A 24,948-nucleotide genomic window follows, 5' to 3' on the forward strand; every position below is an offset into this window, starting at 1 on the left:
CAATCTGTTCATCTCCAATCATGATATTGCAGTCTGTCACTGCCTCATCTCTTTCAAACACCATCACTTTCTCTAAGCTTGATGTTTGACTGCAAATCTCCAGTGAGCCTTCTATCAAAATCATCCTTTCGTTCTTCTTTCTTTCTAGACACAACTCTTTCGCCCCTAATTTCAATCTTTTATATTCGTTCTTGCTTCCTCTATCTCGTCACCCGTTGCCTTTGAACTTTTTGGTTAGCTTTTGTCGCTAACCAATCCAACCACGCTTTCTTCTTTTCTTGCACAGCCTATTGACCATCTTTATCCATCCACACATTATAGTTATTCCTTCCTTTCCTTCTTTTAGCTACCCCGCATACCTCAATAGCAACATTCACGACCCCTTTCTTAAATGTATCCCACAAATCCTTAATCGCACCTATCTCTTCTATGCCTTTAAAACTTTCTTTCAGTTTCTCTACATACTCGTCTTTCTTTTACTTTTCTTGTAGGTTTTCCACTTTCACTCTGTCCAAAACACTCCTAGGCTTGACCTTTCGGTGTCGCCTCCGTTTAAAGAGACCACGCATTCGGGCTACGACCTGGCTTTGAAATACACAGGCCGAAGACGGGCAGCAGCGTCTTCGGTGCGACAAAGCCAGCTCTGCGGTCATCAACCCGCCTGCCCAGCGTGGTGACTATGGGCAAAACACACGAGTTCACGTTATTTTTGGCGTAAACTTGTGGAAGCTTATGTCCAGCAGTGGACTGTATAGGCTGTAATGATGAATTAATTCTTTATTTGACCAAATACTGTACAATTTCATAATCCGCCATACTGCGTGACAGTTTATCGGCCCAATTAATGCTTGTCAACATATAATGACTAAACATTTTTGAATATCATATCAAAAATTGACCGCTCCAGCGGGATTCGAACCCACGTCTCCGACTGACCGTGTCGGCGCTCTAGCCAATTAAGCTATGGAACGATGTACCCACTAGAGGGAATTTTTTTTTTGATATGATGATTTTTATTTTCGGTTTAAGCGAACCGTGGCGCCGTCTATAGTGAGTTCTTTACAGAGACCCGTAACTATTCAAAGTTTCATATTACAATGAAAATCTTTGACAGGAGACGACACCATGCTATTTTTAATATGTACGATTTTATTTTTGTGTTACCCACACATTAGGAATTCTAAACATTTTTGAATATCATATCAAAAATTGACCCGCGTCTCCGACTGACCGTGTCGGCGCTCTAGCCAATTACTTTACATTTTTTTGATTTTTGTACTTTACATTTTTGATTTCCATAGCTTAATTGGCTAGAGCACCGACACGGTCAGTCGGAGACGCGGGTCAATTTTTGATATGATATTCAAAAATGTTTAGAATTCCTAATGTGTGGGTAACACAAAAATAAAATCGTACATATATAATGACTATACAATATTCAAGTTGGATGGTTATCACGCCATCGGTCGACTTTATAACTTCCAAGGTGGTAGTGGCACAATGCTATCCCTTAGTCGCCACTTATCACACCCACGGGAAGAGAGGTGGACGGGAAGGGTGGCTACAGTCTTTACTCGCTTATTTTTATTTGTAGCCACACATCTTGAATCAGCAACTTATAAAAAAAAACTAACATAATTGAATGAAAAATCGGTAAAGTTGTAAAACTTACGGTTTAACTTAAAGTTGATAATTTTTAGTAGTAAAAAATAACTTCCCAAGTACAGAGATAACTGTAGACAAAATGAAAATTTTGAAATGTTATTATATTTAATACTGTAATTGATACGCAAAACCACACACCGCAATAATGCCAATTCAAAACAAACATCCATTACATCTGATTAACGGAAGTTTAGAATTAGGACAAATAACATCATTATGGTCCTTAAAATATGGGCTAGAAACCGGTTGATCTTTACTACACTTCTGTACACTGACCACTACGAGTATACTTAGAGATAGAGGAACGGAGAGGGGGGGGTGGGAGAGGGAGTTAGATAGAGAGGAAGAGACGGCAAAAATAAAAGACACGTCAACTAGTCACTTACAATATTTTAGTTCCATTATAAAACAGCCAATCAACGATACAAGTAATAAATTACAAGTTTAACAATACTATTCAGTTGATTTTTTTATTCAAGTTGAAATATGAAACAAAACAAATGTCTTAGCTTTTATCTTATAAAAAATTTCGTCACTAAAATGCAGTATTTCTGATGAATATTTTCGATATTATTGTCTTTAAGTCTCTACGTAGCCGTTGGAATACTATTTAGGTTTATGAAATATCTACGGAGAATTATTTTATGCAATTTTATAAAGGATTTGTACACAGGATATATGTGATAGCTGTATTCATAGACATATACATTACAAAATTATTCTATTAAGGCCCCGTGCTGACATACATTCAATAAACTTTTCTTTTAAAAAGCATGTTTAGACACACACACAATTCGCAAACACATGTACAAATAAAGTTGTTCACTCATATTTTTGTATTTGTTTATATTCGATAGCTATACGAAAATTAAATTCATATACACAAATAATTACAGTTACAAAAATTAAGTGATTTATCAGCACTAATGTTACTATTATCAAAAGAAGAAATGAAATCAATTAACCCATTTAATTAAAAGTATTAGGGCTTTGACCAATGTCAATATTTGGGTCTATTCATTAAATATCAGGGGGTATATTCGAAAATAAGTAAAAATAAAAGGTAATTAAAAAAAATCAACTTATCAAACGCGTTAATATATTTTACAAAAGGTTTTATACATAAAACATTAAATGTTGAACAATATTTTACGTGGCTTTCTATTATGCAGTATATTTTTATTATATCAAAAATTTTCCATTTTTTTTTTTTAAGTATTAACATAAAATTTCAATTGAGTATGATTTATTTCTAGTTCTTTTTTTAAATAGATTGATGAGACCTTTTCTATGTGTTTTCTATATTTTTTTAAAATATTTAAATATAAGGAATATCTGGATAGCAATTAGTTTTTATGGTTTGTTATTATCATCGTTAATAAAATAATTTTTAACAAAAAAAAACCGACTTCAAACAGGAAACTAAAAAGTGAAAAATAAATTTACTTAGTACAAAGTAATTCGTATTTTGATTTAGTTAATCAGAAATGATTAAATAAATATATTAATAATATATTTATGTATTAAGATTGTTTTCTAAGGAAGAAGGTGAGAGATATTTGCCATTGAAGTTGATGCCTCGTTCCCCCAAAGGGGCAGCAGCGTCTTCGGTATTATAAAACCAGCCCTGAGTCATAAGTCTGTGGTAAAAATTTTGGCCCTCATTTCCCGGCAGCCCCGCTATCCTCAGCTAAGGCAGAAGTCGCGATAATGTTGGGACGTAAGGTGCTAAGAATTACGGGAGACTGTCATCCAACACAACATCTGGCAACGTTTAATGGGCACACTCTATTCTCTCTAAATGCCATTAAAATCTACTGAATCCATCAGAGAATTTGTCAGCAATCATCCCGTTTCCACTCATAAAGAACAAGGTTTCTATATTTTTAATGTTCCTTGGCTGACAATTTTTATTAAGTGTAAGATAATATTTTTGTGTCACAAAATCTGTCACTAACATATGTAATTATTGAAATAAAATTATTATGTTTTCAGACAGTAGCGATGACTCGTCAGTGGCCAGTTCAAGCGACAGCGAGGATGAGAAGCATGACAATGATACCATTAACCCTTTAAGTGGCGGTAAGTGAAATTCGTATTGTTTAAGTAAAACTGCTTTATTGGCGCTTGAGGTAGAGCGTAGCCTGGTGAATGCATGGCGAGAGCGTTACGAAAAGTGTGATCGGGTGAGGCGAACGGAAGTTGAGAGGGAGATATTAGTTAGATGAAACTAAAGAAGTTTTACTTTAGTCGTGTGGTCTAAATCACACTCGTTTTTTTTCTTCTATTAAATGTTTTTTGGAGTAAAACTGCTGAAGCTTTTGATTGCGTGACGATAGCGTCACGAAAAGTGTGATCGGGCGAGCCCTCGCTCAGGACATTTGAAACATTAGATGAGTTGCGGGTGCGTTATCAACTTTTAGTGGAAAGACGTCTGTACACTTGACGCTTGGAAACCCCCGAATTAGTATCCCCGATTTGTAGATGTTCGCCCTGCCAGCATTTACAGCGTCACCCGTAATGGTAATCAGGGATAGAGTAAAGAGTCCTCGACAGGGCTTAGAATGGTGTCTTCTTGTGTCTTCTCCATTCGACACGACATTGGCGAAATAATAATATAATTAAATTGTACGTCCCTCTTTGTAAATTGTAGGTATCCTCCTTGTAAATGTAAATTGTAGGTCCTTTACGTAGTGTATCTCTTAGCAAGATTACCACTCGACTTAAAACGTGTGTCGTTGAACTGCATAAAATTAATTTATTGAACAAAAAATATTGCTTTAAGTTTTGTTACTAGATTTTTTATTTTATTTTCTTGTCTAATACCAAATAAAAAAACTTAAAAGTTAATTCCAAGCTGCCACATAATAAATATCCCGATATTATAGATCCTGATTGTCTTCAGTTAAATTTTTAATATACATATAGTGTTCGGGTTACTGTACATTAAACAACATTAGTAGTTGTCCAGTGGTCGAACTTTGACCATAATAAATTTAAATTATAAGTTAGAACATAATAATTATATAATATGTATTAAACGAAAAAGTATATATGCGTGTGTGTGTCATATACATAGTATTTTTATGCATAATTTAAAAAAAATATATTAACATTCTGCACTCTTAAACTATAAGTGTGCAAAATTTCATACCCTCCCCAATGGAGGTCGAGACGAAATCCGAAACAGAGAAAGAAGAAGACTGATTTTAATAAAATTGTTGCATTGTTAATTATTTAATTATTATAAATGCTTGCTTAAATATTGGTTGGTCAAGTGAGGGAGTTTCCGAAAAGTTTGTTTAACATATTTATTTTTATGTGTATGAATACAAATTTAAAATACAATCATGTTTGTTAAATAAGTACATCAACACTAGGACCACAACCTCCACTGAATAGAGAGAGTCGATTGGCTTAATAGATGATTTGATAATTGTAATAAAACCTCCTTTTTAAGGACCTAAATAATTAGCGATGAAATATTTGTTATCTATGGTCGGTGCATAGTTTTTCTTTGTATCATATTTCTGTTTTGCCAATACTGAATTAATAAATTCAATGAATTATTGCTTGATAACTCGCTTTAAAACAGTGTTCAAGAAGTAAGTAATTTTTCGTAAAATTGTAACTCTTAATGTTTTTTAATATGTAAAAACTTTTTTGAGTACAGAATTGCTACATTAAAATATTGTTACGTGTTAGGGTTCGAAGGATTTGGAGAGAAAGACCTGCTGACTCTTTTCAAGACTTTATTCACAAGCACTAGGTCCAACACAAAGCACTAGGTTCAAAAACTAAGCACTAACAATGTCCTATGTCGTAGCCAATGTCGTAGGTTTCGCTGGTACCACTCTTGATCACTAGTTTTCACTCTTGAAGTCGCCTCTCAGGATCGCTCAAACTGAACTGAACTAGCTCGCCTCGCTGCGGCTATTTATATCGGCCGAGACGAGGCCCAGACCATTCTGGAAAGTTCGCGCATGTACCCGGTTTTCGAGACTATACTTCTATATAGTTCCACAGTTGTTCCTCTAACGCCATCTAGTATTGAGTAGAGAGTTTCATGCGGTCTCTGTCTTTGCGTGGTTTCAATGGTTGCCGCTAGATGGCGCTAGTTTCTTTGTGTGTCCTTAACAATATATTATAATTTTCTTTTAACGAAAATGTTTAATATTGTATTCATTAAAAAAATAACATTCATTCATTCATTTCACACACATTTACATTTCATTATGTACATATTTTATATGTTTATGTATTAAGATTGTTTTCTGAGGAAGGGACAAGGGACGTACGGTAAAGGTTGATGGAGTCGCCTTAATTAAATAAATACTACTCATAATTTATTTTTAAAACGCAGCATACAATATGAATTTGTTAATATAAAGTAAAATTTTATTAAAAATTTATTATTTCATTATATATTTCGATTTTTTAATTCACAATTGGATTTTTTTTAATAATCTCATTCAATTAAAAAATAGTGAGGGCACCTTTTACTATGATTTAAATGGCGTGATTACGTTATGTGAGAGCGATGAGTCACTATTTTCTTAACGGGAATAGACAAAAAATCGAGTTAAGTATCAAGCCTGACAAGCTGTTAACGTTAAACCTACATCTAAGCACTAGGAAGATTCGTAATTACTTAAGAATTATTTTAATAAATTAATAATTAAAGTAAAACGCAGCGTTCAACCGACTAGTTTGAAATATTACTAATGTTTCGTTGTGTTGCTTTGTTGCTTGTATTTATTGCATTGTTGTTTGTTGAAATGGAGAAAATGAAAGATTGAAGAGAATAGATTGCTGTATTACAAAATTACATTGTTTAGCAAACACTTCGCACGACGAGAAGAAATATGGGAAAGAGAGGTTAAATGTCAAATTATTGTCTTATATAGCAAACGTTCTGTCACACCACTGATTGTCTATTGCACTCACAGTTTATAAACACTTCACACCGATGACCGATAAATTAAGTAAGGACCACACGATGTGAACCAAGAGTTGCAACGCAAGATGTGAGACGTTCCTTAACAACTAAGATAATTGGAAATAACTCAAATCGACAACATTATTTTGATAATTTTTGAATTACCTCTGAATGAATTTTTCGAAATTGCACAGTAATAACAAATATTATTTTTTGTTCTTTTTTTTAATTGAATGAGATTATTAAAAAAAATCCAATTGTGAATTAAAAAATCGAAATATATAATGAAATAATAAATTTTTAATAAAATTTTACTTTATATTAACAAATTCATATTGTATGCTGCGTTTTAAAAATAAATTATGAGTAGTATTTATTTAATTAAGGCGACTCCATCAACCTTTACCGTACGTCCCTTGTCCCTTCCTCAGAAAACAATCTTAATACATAAACATATAAAATATGTACATAATGAAATGTAAATGTGTGTGAAATGAATGAATGAATGTTATTTTTTTAATGAATACAATATTAAACATTTTCGTTAAAAGAAAATTATAATATATTGTTAAGGACACACAAAGAAACTAGCGCCATCTAGCGGCAACCATTGAAACCACGCAAAGACAGAGACCGCATGAAACTCTCTACTCAATACTAGATGGCGTTAGAGGAACAACTGTGGAACTATATAGAAGTATAGTCTCGAAAACCGGGTACATGCGCGAACTTTCCAGAATGGTCTGGGCCTCGTCTCGGCCGATATAAATAGCCGCAGCGAGGCGAGCTAGTTCAGTTCAGTTTGAGCGATCCTGAGAGGCGACTTCAAGAGTGAAAACTAGTGATCAAGAGTGGTACCAGCGAAACCTACGACATTGGCTACGACATAGGACATTGTTAGTGCTTAGTTTTTGAACCTAGTGCTTTGTGTTGGACCTAGTGCTTGTGAATAAAGTCTTGAAAAGAGTCAGCAGGTCTTTCTCTCCAAATCCTTCGAACCCTAACACGTAACAATATTTTAATGTAGCAATTCTGTACTCAAAAAAGTTTTTACATATTAAAAAACATTAAGAGTTACAATTTTACGAAAAATTACTTACTTCTTGAACACTGTTTTAAAGCGAGTTATCAAGCAATAATTCATTGAATTTATTAATTCAGTATTGGCAAAACAGAAATATGATACAAAGAAAAACTATGCACCGACCATAGATAACAAATATTTCATCGCTAATTATTTAGGTCCTTAAAAAGGAGGTTTTATTACAATTATCAAATCATCTATTAAGCCAATCGACTCTCTCTATTCAGTGGAGGTTGTGGTCCTAGTGTTGATGTACTTATTTAACAAACATGATTGTATTTTAAATTTGTATTCATACACATAAAAATAAATATGTTAAACAAACTTTTCGGAAACTCCCTCACTTGACCAACCAATATTTAAGCAAGCATTTATAATAATTAAATAATTAACAATGCAACAATTTTATTAAAATCAGTCTTCTTCTTTCTCTGTTTCGGATTTCGTCTCGACCTCCATTGGGGAGGGTATGAAATTTTGCACACTTATAGTTTAAGAGTGCAGAATGTTAATATATTTTTTTTAAATTATGCATAAAAATACTATGTATATGACACACACACGCATATATACTTTTTCGTTTAATACATATTATATAATTATTATGTTCTAACTTATAATTTAAATTTATTATGGTCAAAGTTCGACCACTGGACAACTACTAATGTTGTTTAATGTACAGTAACCCGAACACTATATGTATATTAAAAATTTAACTGAAGACAATCAGGATCTATAATATCGGGATATTTATTATGTGGCAGCTTGGAATTAACTTTTAAGTTTTTTTATTTGGTATTAGACAAGAAAATAAAATAAAAAATCTAGTAACAAAACTTAAAGCAATATTTTTTGTTCAATAAATTAATTTTATGCAGTTCAACGACACACGTTTTAAGTCGAGTGGTAATCTTGCTAAGAGATACACTACGTAAAGGACCTACAATTTACATTTACAAGGAGGATACCTACAATTTACAAAGAGGGACGTACAATTTAATTATATTATTATTTCGCCAATGTCGTGTCGAATGGAGAAGACACAAGAAGACACCATTCTAAGCCCTGTCGAGGACTCTTTACTCTATCCCTGATTACCATTACGGGTGACGCTGTAAATGCTGGCAGGGCGAACATCTACAAATCGGGGATACTAATTCGGGGGTTTCCAAGCGTCAAGTGTACAGACGTCTTTCCACTAAAAGTTGATAACGCACCCGCAACTCATCTAATGTTTCAAATGTCCTGAGCGAGGGCTCGCCCGATCACACTTTTCGTGACGCTATCGTCACGCAATCAAAAGCTTCAGCAGTTTTACTCCAAAAAACATTTAATAGAAGAAAAAAAACGAGTGTGATTTAGACCACACGACTAAAGTAAAACTTCTTTAGTTTCATCTAACTAATATCTCCCTCTCAACTTCCGTTCGCCTCACCCGATCACACTTTTCGTAACGCTCTCGCCATGCATTCACCAGGCTACGCTCTACCTCAAGCGCCAATAAAGCAGTTTTACTTAAACAATACGAATTTCACTTACCGCCACTTAAAGGGTTAATGGTATCATTGTCATGCTTCTCATCCTCGCTGTCGCTTGAACTGGCCACTGACGAGTCATCGCTACTGTCTGAAAACATAATAATTTTATTTCAATAATTACATATGTTAGTGACAGATTTTGTGACACAAAAATATTATCTTACACTTAATAAAAATTGTCAGCCAAGGAACATTAAAAATATAGAAACCTTGTTCTTTATGAGTGGAAACGGGATGATTGCTGACAAATTCTCTGATGGATTCAGTAGATTTTAATGGCATTTAGAGAGAATAGAGTGTGCCCATTAAACGTTGCCAGATGTTGTGTTGGATGACAGTCTCCCGTAATTCTTAGCACCTTACGTCCCAACATTATCGCGACTTCTGCCTTAGCTGAGGATAGCGGGGCTGCCGGGAAATGAGGGCCAAAATTTTTACCACAGACTTATGACTCAGGGCTGGTTTTATAATACCGAAGACGCTGCCCCTTTCCTTGGATGGTTATTCCTCCAACGGTCAGCTTCTACAGTTCCCAGATACTTTATTATTCCTTAGTCGCCTCTCACGACACCTACGTGAAGAGTTGGGGTGGCCATATTCTATATTGCCGTAGCCACACAGCATTGTACGGAGCGGTTCACAGCTAAATAATGCTGTTTTCAAGCAGTGTTGTGTTCCTGTTGATGAGTAAGGTGGACAGACTTCTGGGGGGAATTGGGGATAGGGTCGGCAACGCGCTTGCGATGCTTCTGGTGATGCAGCCGTCCAGAAGCTACGGTAATCGCTTACCATCAGGTGAGCCGTACGCTTGTTTGCTGCCCCCGTTACGATTACAAATGTATATGCAGAGCGCACCCGGCAGCGCGGGCAGTACGGCGCGCGCGGGCGCCAGCAGCGGCGCGGCGGGGCGCTGCTTGCACGCCGCGTTCAGCTTCCCGCAGTACGCGCAGACGTACGACACGTACTCGAACTCCTCCGCCATCGCCATGCCTGCAAACGTTCCACCGCTTACATTCGCTGATTTACTTCAAATAAAGCTTTTTATCTCCACTAATGTTGTAACATTCTACTTATGTTTCCAATACTTGACTTATAATTACTACTGTTATAGCGCAGACAACAAAACACTCAATTTAAGCAATTTCACATGATGGTATAATATCCACATCGATATCGTAAAATCTCATTATAACATCGCGCGCATGCGCGCAGCTGCGCTCTCATTGGTTAGATTTTAATGGCGGCAAAATCACTGTGACAATACACGTACGCGTGAATTTAATTTAATAAATTAAAAGTTAAAAATGGATAGCGACGATGATATTTGTACGCCTCCGGATATTCTAGAATTGGCAACAAAATTAACTCACAATCTTTTGCCAGAAAAATCTAGAAAATTATATGAAAATTAACATTAACTTTCAGAATTGTACCATCCAAAATTTGAACAATTATTTTATATAAACTATTGTCAGCTTTTACTCTTGTTGTTTGATTAATTGCATTAGTGAAGATAAAGTAGTGTATGCAACTACATATAACACGGGTATTAAAACACTCGTTACTATTATGAAACTCGCTGCGCTCGTTTCATAAACTCACACTCGTGTTTTAATACCCTTCATTATATGACAGTTGCATAAACTACTATTAATTTACAGTATCTAATCAATATAGATAGGTGAGTGATGATATCGGATATGACTCTCATGATTCCGATACACTCGTACGTGTCTTATTGAGGTAGGGAATAACGGGACGTATTCTGCCCAAAATTTGGAGCAATCCGACTAGAAAAGTACTACTACCTTACGGAGGATCACAACTAAATAAGTCTCAAGTAGCGTTGTGTTCCTGTGGTGAGTAAGGCGGACAGAGGTTTTAAGAGGTAGGGGTAGTAATGGGCGAGGGCTTCGATGCTGCTGTTGTTGCAGGCGTCTGGCTATAACTGTAACAGCTTTCCATCAGATGCAGCCAGTTTGTCTGCCACTCCAATCGTATAAAAAAATTCAAAATACGTCAATTGGATTGGTCATTAGATATAAGTACAAGAAGCTTACCGTTATCTGAGAAGCAGGTACTGCATATCAGCGCCATGCGATGGTTCGGTCCGTCTTTTAAGAGATAGTCGACCACTTTTTCTAACACAGAGCGGTTTCTATCTGGGAGCGGTCGCGGCAACTGATCCGACTGTAGTAGAAAATTAATTTTACAATTAAAAAAATATTATTAGTCAGGCGTTTTTAAGTTTCCTACTCAGAAGTCTAAAATGTCAATAAATGTTAGGATTTACTCTTGCGTCGGAAAACTAACACGCAAGAACAAATGGCCAGGCGGACATTACACTTTACGTTTGTATGGTCTACTCAAATATTTAAAATGTAAAAGGGATTAAGACCGTAGTCGCAATCACAACAGTCAGTTATTCATGTATCTTCTTATTCTTCATATTGTCTGTGCAATTGAAGTAGATTTTGTTCAAATGCGAATTCTTTACTATATATATATATATATATAATATTATACAGTCCCAGAACTCAACGTCAAGCCGTAACGGGGTGACAGGATTGGTTGGAGGAATTTTTACTATTTTTGTTCATTTAAACTTTGGAACCGTAACCTTAAATAACATTTCTAGAACCTTCTAGTCTTAATTCTAGAAAACTTGGGGCAATTGTGTCATTATTTTTGACTGTGGTTCTAGAAATTAACCACAATAAACGAAAAATGGTTACAGCTTGACCAAATTTCTAGGTTTTTCTTAAATGCCCATAATTTTCAAACTGCATGGGATAGTTTTTTTTTCTGATTTTTATCATGATGGTTACAACCAATCCTGTCAGCCCATTTCGGCTTGACGTTGAGTTCTGGGACATCTTGTATATATGTATGTTCGGGGATTACTTCGTCGTTTATGAACCGATTTTGATAATTCTTTTTTTGTTAGAAAGGAGATATCCTAAGTGTGGTACCATGATGAGGAAACTAGGATCTGATGATGGGATCTCAGAGATATCGAGGGAAACCCTCGAAAATCCGCATAACTTTTTACTGGGTGTACCGAATTTGATGATTTTTAATTTAATCGAAAGCCGATATTTATCATGTGGTCACATTTAAATTTCGTTGAGATCTGATTACAGCTTTTGGAGTAATCCTTGATAATGCATATTTACTTGACTATTTCTTATCTATCTACGTTGTATTACTTGTCGATGTAATTGAAGGCGGTTTTTTTTCGTTTGCCAGCAAACACAATTATTAAACTTTCTTATTGTATTTTTTTTTATTAGTTTTACGGTAATAATTATCATGATGTACTTTTTTGAAATCCTTGAATTGAGCCTATAATTTGATACTCATATTGATGTATTCGAAAAAAAAAATTGTTTCATAGACTATAATGGCTTCGCTCAGCCGCCATGTTTATTTTTTTTAACGTCATCTATCTAAAAACACTTGGACTACGAAGGAAAATCTAACAATACCTCAATTATGTAAATCCATTCAGCGGTTCTGAAGAAATGAGGTAATAAATATTATATACATACAAAATACGCGCGAAAAACATAACCCTTCCTTGGCAGTCGTGTAAAAATATACTGACAGTAAATTGAACGGCGAAATATTGAAGCTTAATCCACTATGCTGCTCAACTATGGTTAGTAAATTCCCTAAAAACTTCCTTGAAACCAAGAAAGTTCATTCATAAGACATATGTCATTCTGTTCCCAATAACAAAAAAAACCGCTTTTTCTTTAAGTCACTTAAATCCAACCTCACCTTTAGTCGCGGCCCCTTGTACAAAGCCGTTGGAGTATTGACTGGCACTAAATTATGATTATTGTTCGTTATCGGCGTTGAGTGCTGTATCGCTAATCTTGGTCGTATCTGCACCGGTGTCGCTGGAAAGAAATATTTTAAATTCAATCACTGTATGAACGCGACTTACAGAACTTCACTTCAGCCTATCGCAGTCCACTACTGGACATAGTCCTCCCCAAGTTGAACTCATGTGATTTGCCCATTATCACCACGCTGGGCAGGCGGGTTGGTGACCGCAAGGCTGGATTTCTCACACCGAAGACGCAGCTGCCCGTCTTCGGTCTGTGTATTTCAAAGCCAGCAGTTGGATGATTATCCCGCCATCGGTCGGCTTTTTAAGTTCCAAGGTGGTAGTGGAACCGTGTTCTATCTCTTAGTGAGTGGCTATATTTACTGCCGTTACTACACAGCAGACTGAATCTGATTTATTAATAATCGTTGTACTTCTACTGTATGTACGTGTCTTAACCCTGATTTACGCCAAACATAATCCTAATTTACGCCAAACTTAATCCTGATTTACGCCAAAAGTGGTCAATAGTCCATCAATAGTTTGGGAACGCGACTTATAGCGCTGACTTACGCCACAACTGGTCAGTAGGTAATAATTTTGCTGTTATTATATTATATTATATAATAGATATTTAACAATTGTACTCGTGTATTATATTTTTTTAACAGACCATCAGTTGGTAAGTTTCTTACAAATTCTGCTTAACAGGATCAATACTTTGAATCAGTAATAGCTACACAAAAACTGTAATTAGTGAAAAAAAAGTATTGTATCGACCAAAAAATTAAATGTACCATTGTTTTTTACTTCATAAAAGCTCTATTAACTTCCGTATTATTGGATACTAAAACTTATTGCTTACTAAGAGTTTATTACTTTACTCTTTACTATTTATTACTTCCCTACACCATTTATACATAATTATTACTAGCATTAGTTGTTTATCATTTGTTCCGCTATATATTGAGGTACTATTGAATACGCTTCAGCCTGTAATATCCCACTGCTGGGCGTAGGCGTCTTTCCCCATGTAGGAGAAGGATCAGAGCTTAATCCACCACGCTCCTCCAATGCGGGATGGAAAATATGATTCCCTATTATGATTATATTACTTAATATTGAATAACAACAGTTAAATAACTAGCCCGTTGGCGCAGTCTGCAGTGCTTTCTGCTCGGAGATTGTGGGTTTGATTTTTACCCCGAGTCTGGGCATAATATATGTATTTATTTGTGTATGTATCATTTGTATCTATTTATAAAAAAAAATATATGCAGCTATATCCGTTGGCTGTTACCGATAACATAAGCATTGAGTAGCTTATTAAAGGAACACACGACCATATGTTTGAAAAATAAATAAATGAATTAAACAGAATGCGAAATAAAAACTAAAAACTAGAAAATAAAAATAGGTAAAAAAACTTTTTAAGTTAAACGGTTTTATGTTAAACATACATTGCAATGTTTAAGATAAATGTACTAAAAACCAAAAAATAATAAAATAGATACAGTCGTGGGAATTATAAACATATGCATAGACTAGACTAAAATAAAACCGTGGGGCACGTCAATTGTCTACAATCGTTGATTAAAATGTTTGTTTTGTAATGTTACACTATAATTAGGCAGTTGTTCAACCGACAACGATGGACGTGTGATAAGTAGGGCTAGAATGTGGAAACAAGCTAGCAAGCTCGATTATAAGCGAGTTTTAGGGTTTCATAGTGGTGAGCGAGTAGTACTTTTATCATATGTTTTGTCGATTAAAGACAAACTACGAGCAGTGAAACGATTCCTCGCCAGCCAGCAGTGTGAATGTCCAACGATAAACTAGTTGAAACATCTCTTTTATTTACATGGAGTGTATAACTATTGGAATTTCCATGAGCAAGAAAATAGTAAGTAATTTCCTCACCGTCTGCGGGCCAACTGCCTATTTTAACGACGAATTAAACGATTCTTCTATCGCACATTAAGTCGATAATTTGTAGACAATTGACGTGCCCCACGGTTTTATTTTAGTCTAGTCTATGCATATGTTTATAATTCCCACGACTGTATCTATTTTATTATTTTTTGGTTTTTAGTACATTTATCTTAAACATTGCAATGTATGTTTAACATAAAACCGTTTAACTTAAAAAGTTTTTTTACCTATTTTTATTTTCTAGTTTTTAGTTTTTATTTCGCATTCTGTTTAATTCATTTAGTGCTTCATTATTGCAAGGCCCATCTTAAATATTGAGGTTGTATAGTGCACTGTATTCTTCTTGTCAAGCCCTTTTATTTGATACCCATATTGGTGGGATTGATAAAAAATTGTTATCAGACATTTGGTAGCGGCGGCCAGCTTAGATTTCAATTTTGCATAGTAAATTGTATTCTACTTGTTGAGACCTTTCATTTGATACCCATGTTGATGGGATTGATAAAACCTAAGTTATCCGCCATTTTGTAGAGGCCGCCATCTTGGATTTTAATTTTATATAGTACATTGATTATAGTGGTTGAGCACTTTCATTTGATACCCATATTGATGGGATCGATAAAACCTACGTTATCCGCCATTTTGTAGCGGCCGCCATCTTGTATTTCAATTTTTTATAGTATATTGTATTCTGCTTGTTGAGCCCTTTCATTTGATACCCATATTGATGGGATTGATAAAACCTACGTTATCCGCCATTTTGTAGCGGCCGCCATCTTGGATTTCAATTTTTTATAGTATATTGTATTTTGTTTGTTGAGCCCTTTCATTTGATACCCATATTGATGGGATTATTAAAACATAAATTATCCGCCATTTTGTAGCGGCGGCCATCTTGAATTTATAATGATAATGAATAAACATAATTGTATTGTCACCAAAATCCAAAGTGTATACAAAATTTCAGATTAATCGGTTGACAGGAAGAGGGTGAAATTTGAATTACTAAATTTGACCCAAGAATAAATAATAAATAAAAAATAAAACAAACGGGGTGAGCTAAATAAAACCGTTTAAAAATGTATTAATCATTATAATGTAAGCAATTCATTCACATCGACGTATAAATATAAACAGCCTTGTTTATGCAGATAGAATATTTAAACACACTGGTGCTATTTTCAAAAGGACCATTGTTTATGGACGGGGAAGTCCCTTTATATAAATTTTTTATACCTTTTCTTTTAAATTATAAAAATGTTTTATAAGGCAAGTTTACTCAAGTTTTACATTTTTAATTTGAATTGTACTTTATTACACATTGATATTACTTTTAAGATGAAGATTGATTACCTCTTATTATTAATTAAATTATAATAATATTCGTGTTTATTTAGGCACCGATTGTAACTATTATTTTTTTATTTTTTTTAGGATAAGGTGAAATGAATAGACAATTTTAAAAATTATATAAAATTTGTGTAGTCGATTTTGTTTACAATAGCATTTTTATAGTAATAATTCTAATCCTAATAGCACATTCATTACTAAAATTAAAACATCGATAATTTTCTTCGAAAACTGTCGATAAAATCTTTTCTTTTATATCGATACTGACTTCAAATTTTACAGTATCGACTACGTCATAAAATTATATGAAAAAAAACCCTGTTTAGTACAATTGATATTGAGCGACTCAAAACATATAAGATCAAACTTTACTCAAGCAGGTTACAAATGCAATTTTAATGGTCATTATACAAAATTTATTATTTTAGTTAATGTGAAACTCCTACTGATTCAGAATGTAGATTCTGTTGAATAAGTTCAACCTTTTGTAACACATGATATGATATTACATACCTATATGATATACAAATATCATAATAAATACAAATACGTATTAATTGAAGGAAAGCATAAACATATAACATAATAATCACGCCTCTTTCCCGTAGGGGTAGGCAGAGACCACTTCTTTCCACTTGCTACGATCCTTACATACTTGTTTCGCTTCATCCACTTTCATTATTCCCTTCATACATGCTCGTCGGTTTAGGGTACTCTTGACCTGGCCTTTTTTCAAGACGTCCCCGATTTGGTCTTGAAATGTCCGCCTAGGTCTACCCCTTCCAACACTTCCACTCACACTCGCCTTATACACTTTTTTCGTCAGTCGTTCTTCATTCATTCTCTCGACATGACCAAACCATCTCAGCATACCTTTCTCAATTTTTGTCACTACATCTTCTTTCAGACCACACCGTTTCTTTATCTCACTATTTCTCATCCTGTCACTCAGTTTAACTCCTATCATACTTCTTAACGCTCTCATCTCAACTGCATTTATTCTGCTTTCATGTCTCTTCTGCCATACCCAACTTTCACTTCCGTACATGAGTGTCGGAAGCAACACCCCCTCATGCACAGCCAAACGAGCCTTTTTAGACACCTTCCGACTGCTCATAAAGGAGTTCAAAGCTCCGTTCACCATGTTTCCTGCATTCACTCTTCTTTCAATATCACTCTCACACTTTCCATCTCTTGTAAACTTCGAACCCAGATACACAAACTCATTCACCTGTTCAATTTGTTCATCTCCAATCACGATATTACAGTCTGTCACTACCTCATCTCTTTCAAACACCATCACTTTCGTCTTCTTTACATTCATCTTCATTCCCTTTCTAACAAAAGCTCCACTCATAGCAGTTACCATCTCCTGCAACTCCTCGGCCGAGGACGCAAGTAGTACTTGATCATCAGCATAGAGAAGACATTTGACGAGTAACTCACCCATTCTCAACCCACTTTCATTCTCTTTTAACTCTGTCAAGCAATTGTCCATGAACAAGTTAAACAGCCACGGTGACGCTACACATCCCTGTCTAACACCTTTTTCGATATTAAACCATTCAGTGTATGCCCCGTTTACCCTCACACAAGCACTAGAATCCCTATAAAGAGATTGTAGTGCTCGCATGAGTGCGCCGCTCACACCGTACACGGACAATGCTGACCACAATTCATTCCTCACCACTCTATCATAGGCCTTTTCCAGATCCACGAACGCGCAATAGACCTTTTTGTTTTTTGCTAAAAACTTTTCGGCTATGCACCGCAAGGAAAAGACCTGATCCGTACATCCCATTCCCTTTCTAAATCCCGCTTGTGCATCCCATACTTTTTCATCTGTTTCATTCACAACCCTTTCAATCAACACTTTCGCATACAATTTACCGACGACGCTGAGAAGGCTTATACCGCGGTAATTTATGCAGTCCTGCCGTGACCCTTTTCCCTTATACAACGGCACGATTACGGCTTTGCACCAGTCTTCCGGTACTTGCCCATTTCGCCAGCACAAATTGAAAAGGCAGTACAGCTGGCTAGCCACTATACCCTGTCCAGCCCTCAGCATCTCGACGGTGATCCTGTCATACCCTGCAGCCTTACCTAATCTCATACTTTTCAGCGCTTTCACTATTTCATCCATGCTTATCTCACTTTCATCGACATTTATACTACTCTCAATGGAAGGTGGCGGATGTTGTACCTGCACTTCCTCTCTTTCAAACACACTTTCAAAATACTCTTTCCATCTCTTTAACACACATTCTTCTCCATTTATAACGCTCCCATCTTGACTCCTGATTGTGCTCAGCTCCGAGGGAGAAATTTTTCCTCTGGCTGTTTTGATGGATTTCCAGAAAAACTTAATGTTTGACTGGAAATCTTCAGTGAGCCTCCTATCAAAATCATCCTTTCGTTCTTCTTTCTTTCTAGACACAACTTCTTTCGCTACTGATTTCAATCTTTTATACTTCGTTCTTACTTCCTTTACCTCGTCATCCGTTGCCTTTTGAACCTTTTGGTTAGCTTTTGTTGCTAACCAATCCAACCACGCTTTCTTCTTTTCTTGCACAGCCTTTTGTACATCTTTATCCATCCACACATTATAGTTCTTTCTTCCTTTCCTTCTTTTAGCTACCCCGCACACCTCAATAGCACTATTCACGACCCCTTTCTTAAAAGTCTCCTACAAATTCTCAATGACACCTATCTCTTCTATGCCTTTAAAACTTTCTTTCAGTTTCTCTACATACTCATCTTTCTTTTCTTTTCCTTGTAGATTTTCCACTTTTATTCTGGCTAAAACACTCGTAGGCTCGGCCCCTCGGTGGCGCCATCGTTTAAAGAGGCCACGTATTCGGGCTATGACCAGGAAGTGGTCTGTGTCGAGACCAACACCGCGGTATGCCCGAGTGTCAAGCACTTTCTTTCTCAGTCTTTCATCCACAATTACAAAATCAATCATACTTCTAGACTCACCCTCATCTCTTGTATACAAATGGATCTTTTTGTGTTCAAACATTGTGTTGACCACGCAAAGATTCCATTCCAAGCATACTTCAAGCAGACTTCTCCCATTGTCATTCACTCTTTCGTCCCCAAACGTACCCAGAACTCTTTCATACCCATCACGCTTTACTAAGGAAAGCAAATAATAATTATAAAGAAAAAGAAGTAAGAATACTTCTTTTTCTTACTCTCTCTGAGTGAGAAAAAGTGAAGAAGTGGAGAAGTTGAAAGTGTCAATCGCAAGTCTTAAGAACATTTGGCTGGAAAATGTATTTAAAAAAAATATAGTTATATGTGTTATGTCGTAGATTAAATGTTTCTACTTGGCTACATCTCGTGTACCTATAGTTTAGAAATTGTATGAAGTATATGCAGTTTAATTAAATGTATCAAAATTAAAATAGCTTTCTTCGAATATACTTCATAAGCACCTTCGAATCGTCATTATAAATATTAAAATTTTCAATTATTTTTAAGACTTAAGCTACCATCGAATGTATGTTCAGCGAAGAACCGGTTAGAATCTCCACAGTTATACTTTTTTTTTAATAAACTGTGTTTAAATACAAAATTGATAATATCTTGAATGAAATTCCACACAAAGTCCACAGATCTTTATGTAATCCTACGCGAGTTTGCTTTAGCTATTAACTTATCTTAACAGAATCTTTAAAATTCATCTGCACAGACGGAAAAAACATGCTGTGACACAAAAAAAGAGTTAACGAAATAATATTTCAAGATAATGTGTATTAAAGAAAAAAAAATATTTTTTTTAACTTACATTTTGTACAATCGAATAAATAAGAAACGATTTAATTTCTCACTATATAAGACCGGACCAAGTCAATTACTAAATACCATTTTCTTTTAAAACTTAACAACTCTGTCTATGACTCCCGAGTTGGACAATACCAAAGTAACCTAATAATATATTTTGCTAATTTATCAGTATTTTTAAAATATAATAGAATCGCAATTTTTTTACATATTTTCAGATAGACTTTTTCTACTACTTATTATTTTATTCCTAAGATTAGTCCTTCGAAGTCAACTATCGATATTATACGCAAGTTTACTTTCACATACCCTAGCCTGTAATATCCCACTACTTGGACTTATATAAGTATTTAATATAATTTTAATAAAATTTATTTTAAAAAATGAGTCAAAATTTATACCTTATTAATATAATTAATTTCAATAAATATGGCAACATAATATGCATAAGAATGAAAATCACAGAAGTAATAAAAATACATATTAATAAAACAATAACTTTTAGTTACATTTTTAATGTTAATATCCTGCAAAATGAATTTATAATTTATTTTATTTACAATAATATAATATTTAATCATTTACGTAAAATGCGAATTTTAAAATAAATTTAAATATTGTACGTTTTAATTCTTAAAAAATATTGCCTTTAAAAAGTTTAAACTTATATTATTTTTATAAATTATACTTGGCGGAACGAAAAATAACATTTTGATTACCTAAATATAGTATAAATGCATATGGAATTATAAAGTAGGCGGTATTCAAACAGGATTTGTTTCTATCTGCTCGTAACCATGATATCTAGGCCATAATGTTTTTAAGTAAACTAAGTCTACCTGGTGGGGTTCTAATCACGGTAGTCGCGTTGAGTGCCGGTAAGGGTTTGAACGCTTTCGATTGCTCCTCTGGACAGCCGTACTTGTCTAATATCTCCTTAGCGACCTGTAATGTATTCGAAGTCACACAATAAAAATTAATATCAAGTAAATGTTAAGTTAGTTTAAGTAATTTATTCTCTATTGATAGGGGTTGTCTGTAAGTTTCGGAGGAGTATTGTAACTAACATTGTGACACGAGAATTTTATATATAAGAAAATAAAATAATAATATAGTTTTACAATAATATAGAAAACGACTAAAATTAAACTAGAGTAGTTATTTAAGTCAGAGTACCTGGAATCAAATCAAAATCAAAGGACATCTCAAATTTCCAATTATGATAAATGTTATGCTGGTTTGACACTTTTGCGCAAATATGCAAATTTTTTTCATACATCATTCAACATTTAATTTTGTAATATTAAGACAAAAAGTACTGCGGTCACCAACCCGGCTGCCCAGCGTGGTGACTATGGGCAAAACACATGAGTTCACGTTATTTTTGGCGTAAACTTGTGGAGGCTTATGTCCAGCAGTGGACTGTATAGGCTGTAATGATGAAGACAAAAAGTAAATTAAGTAAAACGCTTTATTTACAAACGATATAAATACAAACAATTATTTAAAAGAAATTTATCGTTAAAAATATTCAAGCGTCACAATAATGACACATTACAATTAAAATACAACGGAAATTTGTTATTTACATAAATACTATCATTAATAACATCAAAGTACTGGAATACTGGTAAAAACTTTATTTAACTAAGATATACATAGTTAATCTTTTTAGACGCAGATGATCTTTTCAGAATTAAGTCGTATGTGTGACTGCCGCCTAATGCTCATTGTTTGTTTCGCTCGGATTGTTACTTTAGTATTCTAAAAGAGCGTTAGAGGATATTTAGAAACAGTAAATACGATTATTTTATTTTACTTTCTTACGAATTAATAATTGTGTTTGCTCGCGAACGAAAAAAAAACCGACTTCAATTACATCGACGAGTAATACTACGTAGATCGACGAAAAAATAGTCAAGTAACTACGCGTTATCAAAGATTACTCAAAAAGTGGTTATCAGATCTCGATAAAATTTATATGTGACAACATGATAAACACTGTTGTATTCGGTACGCCGATAAGCGTACACGTGTACCGCGTTCTTGTCTACGAGTGTATTTGTGTGCGCCGCATGACGCGTACGCAACCGAGTAAATTATTTTACAACTACCTCCATTGTTTCTGACTACGGGAACGATGGCATCTAAACCAAGTTATTCAACGATAACCCAAACTGTTTCGTTTCCCACTAAAGATCAAGCTGTTGTAATAGACGCAGTCGACGACACACAAATTAAAGACTATGCTTTCGCCTTCGGAAAACTTATCGATCCAACTCAAATTCGATTCCTCAGTCGTATGTCCAATAACAGAGTGTGTGTTTTTGTTTCTACAAAAGAAATTGCGGATGATTTAGTAGAGAAACATCAATGTTTAATGCTAAATAACAAGAAAATTCCTATACGGCCTCTCATCACAAGGAACAAACGAATAATTTTCTCAAATGTATGCCCGATCATTCCCCACAATGTTATCGAAAAAAAACTGACCGAGTTGAATATAAAATTGGCGTCGTCTATCTCGTTTATAAGGGCCGGAATCGGCGAGCCTGGCTTTAGTCACATTCTCAGTTTTCGTCGTCAGGCTTACATATCACCAGAAGACCTTAAACACCTACCTGATCGTATAAAAATTGAACACGACGACACCCCCTATTGGATATATACCTCTACGGACACCTTGACCTGCTTTATATGTAAAAAAGAAGGACATGTAGCCAACAAGTGTCCTGATGAATCTAATTCTATCTTCAAACCGCAGACAACGAATATGGACCTAACCTCTGATGTACCTGAATTCCAACCCATTGGTTCTTTCAAAAGACCACACCCACCTTCAACTGAATCTTATGAAAGTAATACATTAAAGAAAATTCCAGACAGTAAGGAAACATTATTGAGTGACTCAGAGTTAAGTGAAACTTCGACAGAATGTTCTGATATTGTGGTAGATAAAAATATTTCGAAAAAACCAAAAAAAATACCAATACTTAATATACAACCTACAGAATTGGACGCGATAAAAAATATCCTAAAATCCAGTGATCACCCATTGTCAATTGACGAATTCAAAAATTACCTTGACGAAACTTTCGGAAAAGAAAATATTCTACAGATAACTCTTAACTATACTGAAGATATAGTCTTAGAAAAATGCTGAAGGAAATAATATCAAAATTATCGTCCAGAAACGTCAAGAATCGGATAAACCGCATCATTAAAAAACTCGAATTTTCTTCATAAGTGTGAAATCATTAGATATACATCTCTTTTATTTAATCAATATAATGAGTCTTAATGTGATACAGTGGAACTGTCGTAGTCTACTTCCGAAAATTACTGATTTGGAGTGTTATTTATATAAGGAAAATATTCACATATGTATATGTTCGGAGTCCTGGTTGTCTGAGGATAAGCATGTAAGTATATCTGGATTTAATTGTTTTCGAAAGGACAGAAATGATGGTTACGGAGGTTTGATCATTTTTGTTCATAACTCCATTAGAGCTAAACTTTTAGATTTTTCCCTGCCACATAACAATTTAGATTTTTTAGGTATTGAGGTAATTAATAACAGTTCACTTAAATTCGTCATAAACATTTACTCGCCACGAAACGTACAAACTAGTAGACACGATTATGATGAGCTGTTTGGGTATCTTAATCATAAAACTTTAATTGGCGGTGACTTTAATGCCCACCACGCTGCTTGGTCACATATCACGGACGGTAGAGGTCGACTATTGGCTGAAAGCAGTTCATACTCTAATTTCAGCTTCCTTAACGACGGTAACCCTACACGAATCGCTAACGTTGAAAACAGGATTATATGCACTTCCCCTGACATTACTTTCGCGAGTTCCGATTTGATTCTAGATTGTACCTGGTCAGTCACGAATGAAACTTTAGGTAGTGATCATCTAATCATAGCTATAAAAATCAATAGCACCTCTTGTCAAAATTTACTTTCTAAAAAACGTAACATCAAAATTGCTGACTGGAAAAAATACAAAGAAACAATCCAGACAAGTTGTAATAGTTTTATTTGGGATCCAGACGTTCAAAAATGCTACGATCAACTCCTTGATATAATCAATAGTTCGGCCGATATTCATATCCCATACGTACACACCAACTATAATCCAACGACTTCCAAATTCAAACCCAAACCGTGGTGGAACCAAGAGCTATCCAGAGCAATTGCAGAAAGGAGGTTAGCTCTAAAAAATCTTCGCAAAAATCGTACCCAGGACAATTACTTGGTTCTAAAAGATAAAATTATCATCGCCCGTAAACTAATTAAACAAGCAAAAAGAATGTCTTGGCAAACCTTCTGTTCTAATGTTAACTCTCAAACTACTAGTAGTCAAATGTGGCGCAACTTGAAATGGATAAAAGGTCATAGAAATAATTTGGATAGATTATCAGAAAGCGAAGCTATTCAATTTGTCACTAGTCTAACTCCGGATTGTGCCGACTCAGTTCCTTTTCAATTTTACCATGAACAAACTCACACTCAATATCCTTTTCAAGCTCATGAATTTACTTCCGTTTTAAATAGAAAAGATACATGCGCCGGTTCCGATAGCATAGTATATTCAATGATCTCCAATCTCCCAGACAATGCTAAATCCATCTTATTGAAAATCTACAATTTAATATACACTACTGGTAGAATCCCCCATCAATGGAGTAAAATAAAAGTAATAGCTATTCCTAAACGAAGCGGGACAAACGTAAAACATCGACCTATTTCTCTTCTTAATTGTATCTGTAAAATCTTTAACTCTATGATTTCAAAACGACTACA

The 24,948-nt window shown here is 34.8% G+C and overlaps 1 protein-coding gene across 1 annotated transcript; it reads right to left on the reverse strand.

Moving 5' to 3' along the window:
- Positions 1–9,219: 9,219 nt before the first annotated feature.
- On the reverse strand, positions 9,220–22,255 carry LOC123667738 (endoplasmic reticulum junction formation protein lunapark-A-like). Its single transcript, XM_045601577.1, has 7 exons — positions 22,250–22,255; positions 20,966–21,080; positions 17,610–17,612; positions 13,010–13,131; positions 11,287–11,416; positions 10,078–10,216; positions 9,220–9,310 (listed from the first exon to the last, which is right to left on the reverse strand). The coding sequence occupies exons 1-7, from the start codon at positions 22,253–22,255 to the stop codon at positions 9,220–9,222; spliced, it is 606 nt and encodes a 201-aa protein (XP_045457533.1).
- Positions 22,256–24,948: the final 2,693 nt, after the last annotated feature.

Source organism: Melitaea cinxia, chromosome 29 (genome assembly GCF_905220565.1).
Source record: "Melitaea cinxia chromosome 29, ilMelCinx1.1, whole genome shotgun sequence".
Taxonomy (NCBI): Eukaryota; Metazoa; Arthropoda; class Insecta; order Lepidoptera; family Nymphalidae; genus Melitaea; species Melitaea cinxia.